Source organism: Zootermopsis nevadensis, unplaced genomic scaffold, assembly GCF_977971745.1.
Source record: "Zootermopsis nevadensis isolate Lab colony 2312 unplaced genomic scaffold, Znev_1.0 Znev_ptg000011l, whole genome shotgun sequence".
NCBI classification, from domain to species: Eukaryota; Metazoa; Arthropoda; class Insecta; order Blattodea; family Termopsidae; genus Zootermopsis; species Zootermopsis nevadensis.
In genome coordinates this window covers 7,290,149-7,302,747 of record NW_028259143.1, presented here as the reverse complement: position 1 = coordinate 7,302,747, position 12,599 = coordinate 7,290,149, and the positions used below count along the sequence as shown (strand labels likewise).

The following is a 12,599-nucleotide window of genomic DNA, read 5'->3' as shown; positions in this document are numbered from 1 at the left end:
TTCGAAAATTTTCAAAATTCCCCCACCTGATGCCTGGCACTCGGTCTCACTCGGACTGTCTCTGATGTACTGTGTCTGACGAATGCGGTCTGTGCATGACTCGGTCTCTGAACGGCCCGTTTTCTGTATGACACGTCTCTGAGGAGCCCATGTGCGGCACTCAAAACGTAAGACAGACCATCACCGACGAAGGGCGCGACCTGCAAAAGGTGGTTGGTGCAGACACCGAGGCATGCAGGAACCGGGTTAGATAGAGGCCGAGTCCGGCAGAGACAGGGAGAGGCATTCACCGAGTTTGGCAGGCATCTCATGGGGAGATTTTAGAAAAAAAAATTCAAATTTTTCAAAATCTTTGAAAAATCAAAAAATGCTGGAAATTGTCTGAAAAGCGCACAAAACCAAAATTTTTTGAAAATTAACAAAAAAAATAAATGTGAAATTTTACAAAACATTTTGGTTTTGTGCGCTTTTTGGACAATTTCCCGCATTTTCTCATTTTTTGAAATTTTTCAAAATTCCCCCACCTGATGCCTTGCACTATCGGTCTCACTCGGGCTGTCTCTGATGTACTGTCTGAAGAATGCGGCTGTGCATGACTCGGTCTCTGCACGGCCCGGTTTGTATGACACGTCTCTGAGGAGCCCAGGTGCGGGAGTCAACACGTAAGACACCCTCACCGACGAAGGGCGCGACCTGCAAAAGCCGGTTGGTGCTGACACCGAGGCAGGCAGCAACCGGGTGAGATAAGAGGCCGAGGCCGGCAGAGACAGGAAGAGGCATTCACCGAGTTTGGCATTTTTGAAAAAAAATTCAAATTTTTCAAAATTCCACCACCTGATGCCTTGCACTATCGGTCTCTGTCGGATTGTTTCTGATGTAGCGTGTCTGACGAATGCGGTCTGTGCATGACTCGGTCTCTGCACGGCCCGGTCTCTGTATGACACGTCTCTGAGGAGCCCAGGTGCGGCAGACAACACGTAAGACAGACCCTCACCGACAAAGGGCGCTACCTGCAAAAGGCGGTTGGTGCAGACACCGAGGTAGGCCGCAACCGGGTGAGACAGAGGCAGAGACAAGGAGAGGCATTCACCGAGTTTGTCAGGCATCTCTTGGTGAGATTTTAGAAGAAAAATTCAAATTTTTCAAAATTTTCGAAAAATCAAAAAATGCTGGAAATTGTCTGAAAAGCGCACAAAACCAAAATTGGGACATGCGACTTCGGATATCTAACGAATTGGGACATGCGACTTCTCGCGACTTGGGACATGCGAAATCTATCGACTTGAGACATGCGACTTCTCGCTGGAAATTGTCTGAAAAGCGCAGAACACTAAAATTTTTGAAAAAATTTGAATGTGAAATTTTTCAAATTTGTTTGATTTTGTGCGCTTTTTGGACAATTTCCAGCATTTTTTGAAAATTTTCAAAATTTCCCCACCTTATGCCATGCATAACCGGTCTCTCTCGTTCTGTTTCTGATGTACTGTCTGACGAATGCGGACTGTGCCTGACTCAGACTTTGCACGGATCGGCCTCTGTATGACACGGCTCTGATGTGCGGTCTCTGAGCATTGGTGCGGCAGACAGCACATAAGGCAGACCGTGACCGGCAGAGACCGAGTCCTGCAGAGGCCAGTTGGAGCAAACACCGAGGCAGGCAGAAACCGAGTGAGATAGAGGCCGAGTCCGGCAGAGACAGGGCGAGGCATTCATCGAGTTTGGCAGGCATCTCTTGGTGACTTTAGAAAAAATATTCAAAATTTTCGAAAAATCAAAAAATGCTGGAAATTCTCTGAAATGCACACAAAACCAAAATTTTTCGAATTTTTTGAAGTTAAACTTTTTCAAAAGTTTTCTGCTTTCTGCGCTTTTTTGTCAATTTCCGGTATAATTGATTTTTTGGATATCTTAAAAAAATTGAAATTTTGTTAAAATTCTCCCCACCCTATCCCCGTCAGAAACAGTCTCCGCCGGACACCGTCTTTGATGTACACTGTCTCAGATGCATTCAGTCTCAGCAAGATCTGGTCTCTGTATGACCCTATCTCTAACGGGCTGTCCCTGCACATACCAGTTACAGCACAGACTGGGTGATGCAGAGACCGATTCCGGCAGAGTACCCACCTGATCCATACCAGAACTTCAAAAACTGCAACATCCCTTGGGTCAAACTGCATACATTTCTTTGATATGAGAAGCTGTTTCTATTAATTTCTTAAAATTTAATTTTGTTCTATTAAACAAAGTAATCTTTCATTATGAACATCAAATTAAATTAATGGAATTTTAAGTTTACTATAAACAAAGACCTTTACAAATTATCAGTGTAGCATAACCTCTATTTAATTGTATGATAAAGAAATCATTACTTATGCAATAATTTGTGTATGAACTGAATAAATCTTGAAAATATACCCTTACAATCCATATTTTGTCTCAGAAATCATTACTTACTCTTCTCTGTTGCTTTCTCTCTTCCTTTTAGTCCTTCCTCAAGTTCACATGTTCTACGTATAAAATTTTCTTGTTGCTTCAGAAATTCATTTTCTGTGTCTCTAGTTTTATCACATTCAAGTGCCAACTAAAATAAACCAAAAATACTCACTTCAGATGAGTTTTATCTGTGACTGTGCTTCACATCTAGAAAAAAAGCATTCTAGCATAACTGTTACAGCAAAAAGCCCTAATTACATGTGACTTATCAACCAACTTAGAAGTTTCAGAATGTGTGCAGAATGAATTTTGACAAGAATGACTCAGTCATGGCATAGACAAGTTTTACAGGTAAACCTCGATTTGTGCCGATTCAGAATAATGCCGCTTTTGAAACCAGCAAGTCAAATGTGAGAAAAATATATTTTACTATTATTTATAATGATTTACAATGTTTCTCGTACTGATTCTTATACTAAATCGTAATTCTTATATCGCTGATTTTGAATAAAAATTATAAATACATTCACCTCTGCACTCATTGCTAAGTAGTTGCGAGATAATCTCCTAAAGATCCGCCAACATTGCGCAACAGTCGCATGATCATTGGTCACTCTTCACGGTGAATCATTTGCATTCAGCCTGATAAGGGAGTAAGAAAAAATGCACTCAGTTCACTTCTTGTTGACACATTGAATGTGCTGAAAACTGTGTGCTAAACGTGTTTGTGCTGTTGTTGACCACTATTCTGCAGTAGCAACTGTTTTATATTTATAAATGTAGAAGAGCCGCCATGTCTGGTAAGAGAAGTGAATGTGTTGCTAAAAAGTTGCGTAGGTCTATTGCGTTAGAAGATAAGATGGACATAATTCGTGGAATAGAAGGTGGTGATACCCATCGTAATGTGTGCAAAAGTATGAAATTGCCTCCTTCCACTGTGACTACCATAATGAAAAATTCATATAAAATAAAACAGTCAATACAACAGGCTACGAGAATAAGTGCAACGCAAGTGAGTTATAGCAGAAGTAAACTTTTAGAAAGAATGGAGAAATTACTGCTGCTATGGATGGGTGATATGAATTGAAAAAACATCCCCTTGACTGAAATTGCTATCTCGGATAAGGCGAAGTCAATTTTTGAGGAACTTAAGTCGTCAATGTTTGGGTGCAACGCATGTCATTGACTTCCCATTGATTTACATTATAAAAAGAGTTTCAATTTATGCCGATTCCATTTACTCCGGTTCGTCCAGAAACGCATCCCCGGCGTAAATCGAGGTTTACATGTACAGTGAAACCTCGATGCATCGTTTTCGGCGGGGGTGGGAAATAAAAACGATGAATGTGGGAAAACGATAGATGCGGGAAAGCATTAAAAATTTAAAAAAAAACAATGTTTCCCTTTCAAAGTTACTTCTTTTTACCAAAAAAGTCTTTAATGGACAACTGGTTTGTCGAAACTTTACGTTTTAGACCAAACAGAGCACTTTCCACGTTCAAAATGTTTTCCTCGTCACGTTCACTAATATTAAGCGCATAAAAGAACGACTTCACTTTCGCCAATGCAGCGCGCGCTTCGGCAAAACTCGGCAAAGCTTCGGGCTCGCATTCGTCGTCTTCTTCCTCACCACTCCAACCCCCTTTGCGGACAATAACGGGAAGAATGGAAATACTATTACTGCCGAACTCAACGAAAAGTAGCTGTAGAAGACCCTGAACCGCTGGAAACGAGATGAACCAGAAGAATGAAAAGTGCCGCCAGCCTTTCCTTTGTACTTATAATAAAAGCATTTGTGAAGAAATTCACACTGCACATGCCATCTGGCATCGCTGGAACGAAATATGAGTGGACCCAAATTAAAATCGTAAAATTTCTGACAATGGGCACCGCCATTCACTCCAACTATCACCCCTGCACCGCTGACCCTCATTCCAAAAGAATGTGCTGGTTGGGCGATATAACAGGTTACCGCTACTGCGTATTCCAAAAACATTGTGCGTCTTTCGGTAATAATTTATCTCAAAACCCAGCATTTTAAATTCTCAGAAACGATCATTGCGGGAAAATTGTGGGCCGGGACTAAGATTTTTGAACGATCGATGCGATAAAACGATAGTTCGAGGAACGATAGAAGCGGGAAAATGTAACATTATTTTATATGGGATATATTCGGGACCGAACAAAACGGACGATGCATCCGGGAAAACGATAGTTCCGGGAACGATGGATAGAGGTTTCACTGTATTTGCATGTGAGATCAAGTAAGTGGCGCTTGAAGTAGTTGAATGAATTGGTTTGAGCAAAATTTCTTTGCATGTCATTCAGTAAAAAGAAAAGAAACACCACCATCATCAACCACATGGATGACTTTTACTTTACCTTTAAGGAATGTATAAATAAATACACAGGACATTTGCACAAATTTTAATGCACACTTCAAGTACCGTAAAATATCCTCATGTACATAGGGCATATGGAAGCGCTTAACCCTTATCATAGGGGAATAAAGAATAAGGAATTATGAAATCAGTGTGGATTAACTTCTTTGAAACTGTTCCCCATTTTGAAGACAAAAGACAAAATATGATCAGCAATTTCATGTTGTACATGACCAGTGTATTCTGAGTGTGAGATCAGAACCAGCCTGTAACATAGTGTTCATACGTGAGAATTTGCTTCGCTCCATTTGCTATGTCTGTCAACCAGGTTCAACAGAAATTAACACACTTACTCTCACACATGTATAAATACACAGTAAATTATGGGTGGAATGTGAATGGGAAGAAAGTATTACTTACAGCCACGTAGCATGTAATAAGCGGGATTGGTAAACTATGGCTCTCTGGGTTGCATGTTTAAAAGGAAATTTTTAACTTCTCCATTAAATGATGATTAAGATATCAAGAATGTTAAATTATTCTTTGTTATTTTCATATCTTCATGATAACCACTTCAAAAAAGAACAAATATTGCCCCCACCTATACTACATTTCTTATCTTTGTGCCCAACTGTGATATATATATGTATATATATATATATATATATATATATATATATATATATATATATATATATATATATATATAAAATTAAAAAGTAGGAGGCCTTTAAGATTATGTATGAGGTCTGCCACAAAAATAACGAGACTGATGCTGTAAGTAGGCAAACAATTATGGTGAGGGCGAAATAAGCAAACCATATTTGACCTTGATCTGTCCTCTACCAGTGACGCAAGTTTCAAATAGTTTGCTTCACTCAGTAGCAGTGGATGAGTGTTTTTGTACAGACATGTTTTTACCCTTGGCCAGAAAATGTCCGACTGCAAAAGTGAACAACGAGTTAACATCAAGTTTCTTGTTAAACTGAAGAAAGCCACGATGGAAACTTTTCAATTATTGACTGAGGCTTACGGCGAAGATTGCATGTCTCGTGCACGTGTTTTTGAATGGCACAAACGATTTTCGGAAGGCAGAGAATGCGTGAAAGATGATGATCGCCCAGGACGTCCACACACAGATGTTCAAGGCAATGTTGATTGTTTTCTTCGATATCAAGGGTATTGTGATGGCAGAGTGGGTACCCAGTGGCCAGACGGTAAATCAGCAGTATTACAGTGAAGTCTTCACAAAATTGCGTGAACGTGTGAGAAAGAAACGACCGGAATTATGGAGAAACGGGTGGATTTTTGCACCAGGACAATGTACCAGTCCACAACGCCTTGTCTGTGACGAAGTTTTTAGCTAATAAAAACATCATTGTGCTTGACCACCCACCCTATTCGCCAGACCTCGCTCCCTGCGACTTCCACCTCTTCCCAAAGATGAAGTCGGTGCTCAAAGGAACCCATTTTTTGTAGGTAGAAGATGTGAAAGCAAAAACGGCGGAGATCCTCAACAGCCTTACAGAATATGGCCTGCGGAATTGCTTTGAACGTTGGCAGCATCGTATGCAGCAGTGTGTCAACTCAGAAGGGAACTATTTTGAAGGCGATCGTAGTTGATTTTCTGAATTTATTAAATAAAAAGAGTTACAAGCACAGTCTCGTTTTTTGTGTGGCAGACCTGTTATTTCACCAATTTTGTATATTATGAATATTTGTTACATACAGCATTTTTATAATGTTAAGCATTCTCATTTTATTGAGACTGCAGTGTTCTCATTTAACAAACCATATTAAAGAAAAGCACACCCTGAATTCTCGCTATAATATAAATCAGCATCCACAGCAAGAGAAAAAAAATATAATACTAAGATCTTTATAAATGTACCAAGCCAGAACCAAATTTTGTGTCCAATATTAATCTACCGTAGACCACATACAGGACTGCTGTGTACTTCTTTATATTGGAATTGCAAATCCCAATATCACTTTTCAACAATAATAAATCCAAAATGTTGTAGCACTTCTGTGAGTGAAATAAAGAAATTTCTTTCTCTCTCTTCAAACAAGCAAGAGGACGAATATTTTCTAGCGTTTTTCTCCGTTTTATCTATGCACAAAGACAGACCATAGCAGAGCCATTCAAAAACTGGGGGATTATGGATACAAGAAAGATGAGGTGAGATGCAGATATGAATTTTCATGCCATGGTGGGGTTCAGACCAGTCCACACAAGTACATGTTCAGCTTAAAATTGTGTAGATCTTAAATCACATTTTGGTTAACAAAAATAAAAATGTTTTACCTTTGCATGTGCAGAATTCATAGTTTCACACATGACAGTGCTCATGTGTTCTGCTCCACCCAAATAAGCTGTTTCAGCAGCAGAAGTTGCCAGTTTATCAACATACTCCATGAAGCTGGTTAACTCCTGCAAACACAAAAACAGTGTAATCAATTTCACAAAACAACCTAGATCTAAATAAGTTACGATTAGATCTCATAACTAAAAAGTGTGGCACGTTTTCTTAATAAAAATCTACAGTTACACACTATAATAATGTGTCGAGTCATGCGTGACTTGTAATGGTCTGCCTACTACACATCACCATCATTCAGTTTACTACTGTGCTTGGCAAAAACAATACCAAATTTGAAAATTTATAAAGATGGCTGTCTCCTGGGTAGTAGCACGGTGTACTCTGGTATAAATTTACACAAAAAAATTAACTATTTGGGGCGAGACTTTAGGTGCCAAATGTCAATGCACAAACACGGTAAGTTAGAAAGAGGTACAAATCACTGAAGAGAAATAAAGAAACACTCTGATATGCTGATGCAACACTAACGGATGCATAATTGGAAAAGGATGGAACAAAAGAGATCAAGTTGTAAGTACTTGGGGTAAAAAATTTAAGACTCTTATAGATTATATTACTGTCAGAAAGGAAGAAAGAACTTACATAATAGATGTTACAGTGACTATGTCATGATTTAAATTATCATTATAATGATAAGTATGTTATGACAAAGTATTCAGACTTGAAGACAGAGTGTGTTTAATTTTGCAGTATTTGTTATTTTTTTCTGAGTATTTTTCCCAAGTTCTATTGAAGTTTTCACTTCATTCCGACCCTCTGACCTTCTGTTCATCTCATGTTATTACTGACTGCCATCTGGAAAAGCAGGAGTGCAAACACCCAATGACCTCATGCTAAACTGAATGATTACTATCCAACTAATGCCAGCCTTGTGTTGGACTTGTCAAGATACTGGAAGCATTAAACATTCAGGACTAGTGTAGTTTATTCAATTCAATTCAATTCTTTATTATTAGTGTGCTGAATCAACAGCCAGAAGGCCAATTACAGATACAGCAAAAGAGATGAGCACACGAACACAATAAAAACATAAAAGGTAAAACAAGCAAATATAAAATACATTAATAAGGAGGACATTAATACACAAGAAAATTGTAACTAAATATATTAACATATTTGTAAAAATAATTTAAATCAATTAATTAAATTATACTATTATAGAATGTGACAATTTTTGTTTCAAATATGTCCAAGTCCCTGCAGATGACATTAGCAGCTGATGCGCATCTAGCAGAAGGACTGTTTTTGATCAAAGGGCTAAAACTGAACATAGAAAAATCTCTCAGATTCCGAGCAGGGATGCAGAGACCAACAGCTTCCAGAAAGGAAGGACAACATTTAAAGCTGCTTTAGACCTGCGCAAGGAACAGTGCATCACTACAATGCCTTCTCTTAGGAAGGGTATGAGTTTTAAATACTCTAAAGCATCAGCGTAGCTGTAATGCACTTGGGGAGGAAACGATAGTAGCAAAGGGCTGCAAACTTCTGCTGGATATGTTCCAGTTTGTTGGAATCAGTAGTTGTAATAGAATTCCAAACGACTGAGGCGTACTTGAGCTTGGATCTAACTAAGGTTACATATAACATATACAGGCAATTGAGAGAAGAGAACAAAAAGGTTATTGTGCAAACAAGACCCAGCAACTTAATAAAATATGTGGTAAACATGGTTGTGAAATCGGAGCTTACAGTCGATAAGTAGTGGTGATGGTATCAGACGAGGAATTAAACAGGACTGATGAAACACCACTTCTCAACAACAAAAAGATATACATGGTATTTGTTTCCTTAAAAACACAGAGAAATATTCAAAGATGGCTTCACCTCTAATCGCTGCTTACAGTCCCTTACTTTCATTCTCATTTCAATAACCTGATCCCATAATTCTGAGTGAGCACTGCCTGCACTCTGTACTTGCAGACTCTGGTCCATGAGGGACATCAGTTGTTCCATACACTCCCTAGAACACATTTAAATCCATATTTGAAATCTCAGAGCCTGAATGAATGAAACAATCTCTCATTCTTTCATCTGTATAGTGAAATCATAACTAATGGTTTTCCTGGTCAATGCTGGATTTAAACTTCAAGTAGAAGCCTATTTATCTCATTTGCGTCTCTTCTGCCCAGTCTATTATATAATGCAGTACAAAATATCATGATATACTGACAGATGCTAAGCACTCATAAATTTACATTCACAGAAATAGACTATGGTACTTAATGAATAAGAGGAAGCACAGATATTCTATATACAACAGTGGAAAAAATACTTGCACTGCACAAGCAGGTATCAAATCCTGGCCATCCAGTTCATATACTGTCCTTTACTTTGTTTGCAGGGCCATCATCACTATACATACTTATTTACTTTTACAACAAACCTGGGAAGAAATATAGGAGAAAAAATAAAACTACATGAAATGTTGGGGTAGATTCCCTGGTGTTTTCTGCTTACTGTGAAGGATGGAAGATGATGCGGAAAAGTTCTAGTCAATCAACAGAAAAATATGCACACAGATCTGACCAGGAATCAAACCTAGAACCCTCTGAAAAAGTGTCTAATGTCCTACCCTGAGACCTTCAGGTTCCCTAAGAAAAATCTGAGATACCTATTGTGGTAACTTACACCAAATTTTTAAAATACAATTAACTTTCTGAAGTATACTTTTTGAAAATTTGCTGTAGAAAACTTTAGGTAGCATTTTCCATACAAAATATACAACTATTAATATTACAAACACAAACATTACCTATACATTTTGGAAGTGTCAGAAATAGCTGCAAAAGTCAATGTAAGGAGTTGCTGGGTGGCTGATATTGTAGAAGTTGATGCCTGGCGAATCAAATATTCATGCGTCATTTCATGAGATGAAGGGGCCTGAAATACAGAAACAGGTCCTTAGTTAACATTTCAGTATGGATGTAAATAAACTGTGACATGAGGTCTGTATGCTAAAACCATTGTTTTAAAATTACTAAGTTACTTTATATGTTACACCTTCCAATATAAATTAATATGATATTATTTAATTCCTTCAACTCATATAACTTTGGATTAATACTCAATTTTTTAAATGGTGAGTATACAGAGAAATTATTTACTTCAATACCTGTTTCAGTTTGTTGTCTTTTTCCAAGGGAAAATCGCATTGTACAAACATAAAAAAGAGAGATGTCTTCACATAGTGTGGTAGGCTTCTTTTAAGATGAGTTGAATGCTGTACAAATATTGACTGAAATGAAAGCAATGTATTAGTTCATTAACACAATGTCTACAGATAGTAAATGATGAAAAAGTAAAGACCCATCATTAGTCACAAAAACAGTATCTAATAATTCATCACAAAGAACATATATGCCATGCCATACATTACATTGTGCAGATATAGTGCAGAAAAATCAGAAATCAACACTGTCAAACAGCAAAGACAGACTAGAATGGAATATGCATTCTAATTACACATAAAAAAATTAATAAATATATATAAGCTTAATCTAACAACCTAACCCAGTGGTTCTCAACCTTTTTTAGACCTAAGGCCACATTCACCCATTCTTAGAGACTGGTGGGGTTATAAAAGCAGACAGCCTATTGAAAATGCAAGGAAATTTATGAAAAATGCTACTACCTCAGTACTGAAAACAAACTCACTTTACTTAATAACTAACTGGATGGCTTACCGAACCCAAAGGTTCATCACTGACTTAACCAAAGCCCTCCACCGGACCCTGTCCTTGGCCAACAAAATCCAGTCTCCTTCAACTCCTATCTCCCATAGATCCCGCCTGATATTATCCTCCCATCTACGTCTAGGTCTCCCCAGCGGTCTCTTCCCCTCAGGCTTCCCAACCAATACCCGGTGCACACCTCTTGTCCCATTCATGTGTGCTACATGCCCTGCCCATCTCATTCTTCTCAACTTAATCACTCTGACAATACTGGGGGAGGAGTATAAATTTTTAAGTTCGTCATTATGTAGTTTTCTCCGGACCCCATTGTCTTCTCTCCTAGGCCCAAATATCCTCCTCAACACTCTATTCTCAAACACCTGCAATCTACATTCCTCCCTCAGAGTGAGTGACCATGTTTCACACCCATACAAAACAACAGGCTAAATTATTGTTTTGTATACTTCAATTTTCAGGTTCCTAGAAATCAAATGGGAAGACAAAATATTTTGAACTGAGAAGTAGCAAGCATTTCCAGAATTTAAACTCCTCCTAACTTCCTCATGAGTGTCATTTTGTTTTGTTATTGTTGTTCCCAAATATTTGAACATTGTAACACCTTCAAAGGATTTATTACTCACCCTAAGATAATTCTGCCCGCCTGTCTGCTGACGACAAGATACTAACATGTACTTAGTTTTCTCTGAATTTACTTCTAGCCCCACCTATCTACTAGTCTCTAGTAAAACTTCTGTGTTCCTCTTTATTGTATTTATATCGTCCCTCAATAAATGAACATCATCAGCATATGCCAATAGTTGATGTGACCCATTCAATTGCAAACCCTCCTGCCTATCTTGGACTTTCCTGATGGCATAGTCTAGCACAAAGTTAAAGAGCAAGGGAAATAAAGCATCTCCTTGTTTTATACCGTTCTTGATGAAGAATGACTCAGATAAATATTTACCTACACAAATTTTGCTACAGGTTTCATTTAAGCACATTTTTATTAGACTCACTAGCTTCTTTGGTATGCCAAATACAATAAGAATATTATATAGCACTAATCTCTCCACATAGTCATAAGCTTTTTAAAAATCTATAAATAATTGATGTATCTGACGAATGCAAAGATCTGATCAAGTGTTGACCTGTTTCGTCTGAACCCACACTGATGATCCCCAATAATTTCATTCGCATAAGGAGTTAAACTTGCCAAAAGAAAGTTTGATAGAATAATGTTCTTTAATAAAATCAGTTATTAATGGGATAACTGACACTGCTTTTGCTTGAGTAATCTTCCAATGCCAGATTTCACTTCTATTGATGCAAATCAAATGCATTCCTTCAAAATGTTCATAAGTAAGACGCATCCTAGTTCTTTATTTGAAGTTCTCCATCAAATTGCAACAGTTGCTCACAGTGACAATACTGATGATATTAACAAAATGTGTTTTATATCAGGTATATATAATAGTATAAATTGTACTTATATATATTTACTGCGTTATAATAGCTTATTCCACATCCTAGTGACATCTGGCTAACATAAGGACCTATGGATTGTAATGTATTTATGTCAGTCCTGATACTATACATATTACTAAGAGCAATATCTTATCCCACTTAAGTTTTGTGTAGTTACATTTCTTTAAATATAAGTGTTTATACACGAACACATTCTTACATAGCTAATGCCAACTGACTGCCCTACTGTAAAGACAGAGGCT

At 37.8% G+C, this 12,599-nt stretch overlaps 1 protein-coding gene across 8 annotated transcripts in view; it reads right to left on the bottom strand.

Annotated features, from left to right (window-relative positions):
- LOC110828094 (uncharacterized) overlaps positions 1–12,599 on the bottom strand; it is an 81,198-nt gene that overhangs the window by 67,977 nt on the left and 622 nt on the right. For 5 of the 8 annotated variants that reach the window (XM_087347188.1, XM_087347182.1, XM_087347184.1 and 2 more), the window contains exons 2-6: positions 10,311–10,433; positions 9,951–10,078; positions 9,023–9,158; positions 7,123–7,248; positions 2,455–2,581 (exon numbers count right to left, since the gene is read on the bottom strand). In XM_087347188.1, the coding sequence (XP_087203314.1) occupies positions 2,455–2,581; positions 7,123–7,248; positions 9,023–9,158; positions 9,951–10,078; positions 10,311–10,361 (568 nt within the window). In that variant the 5' untranslated portion in view covers positions 10,362–10,433. Of the gene's footprint in view, positions 1–2,454; positions 2,641–2,918; positions 3,076–7,122; positions 7,249–9,022; positions 9,159–9,950; positions 10,079–10,310; positions 10,434–12,372; positions 12,459–12,599 lie in introns of those variants that run through there. The other 3 variants (XM_087347183.1, XM_022060426.1, XM_022060425.2) reach the window with 3 other exon arrangements.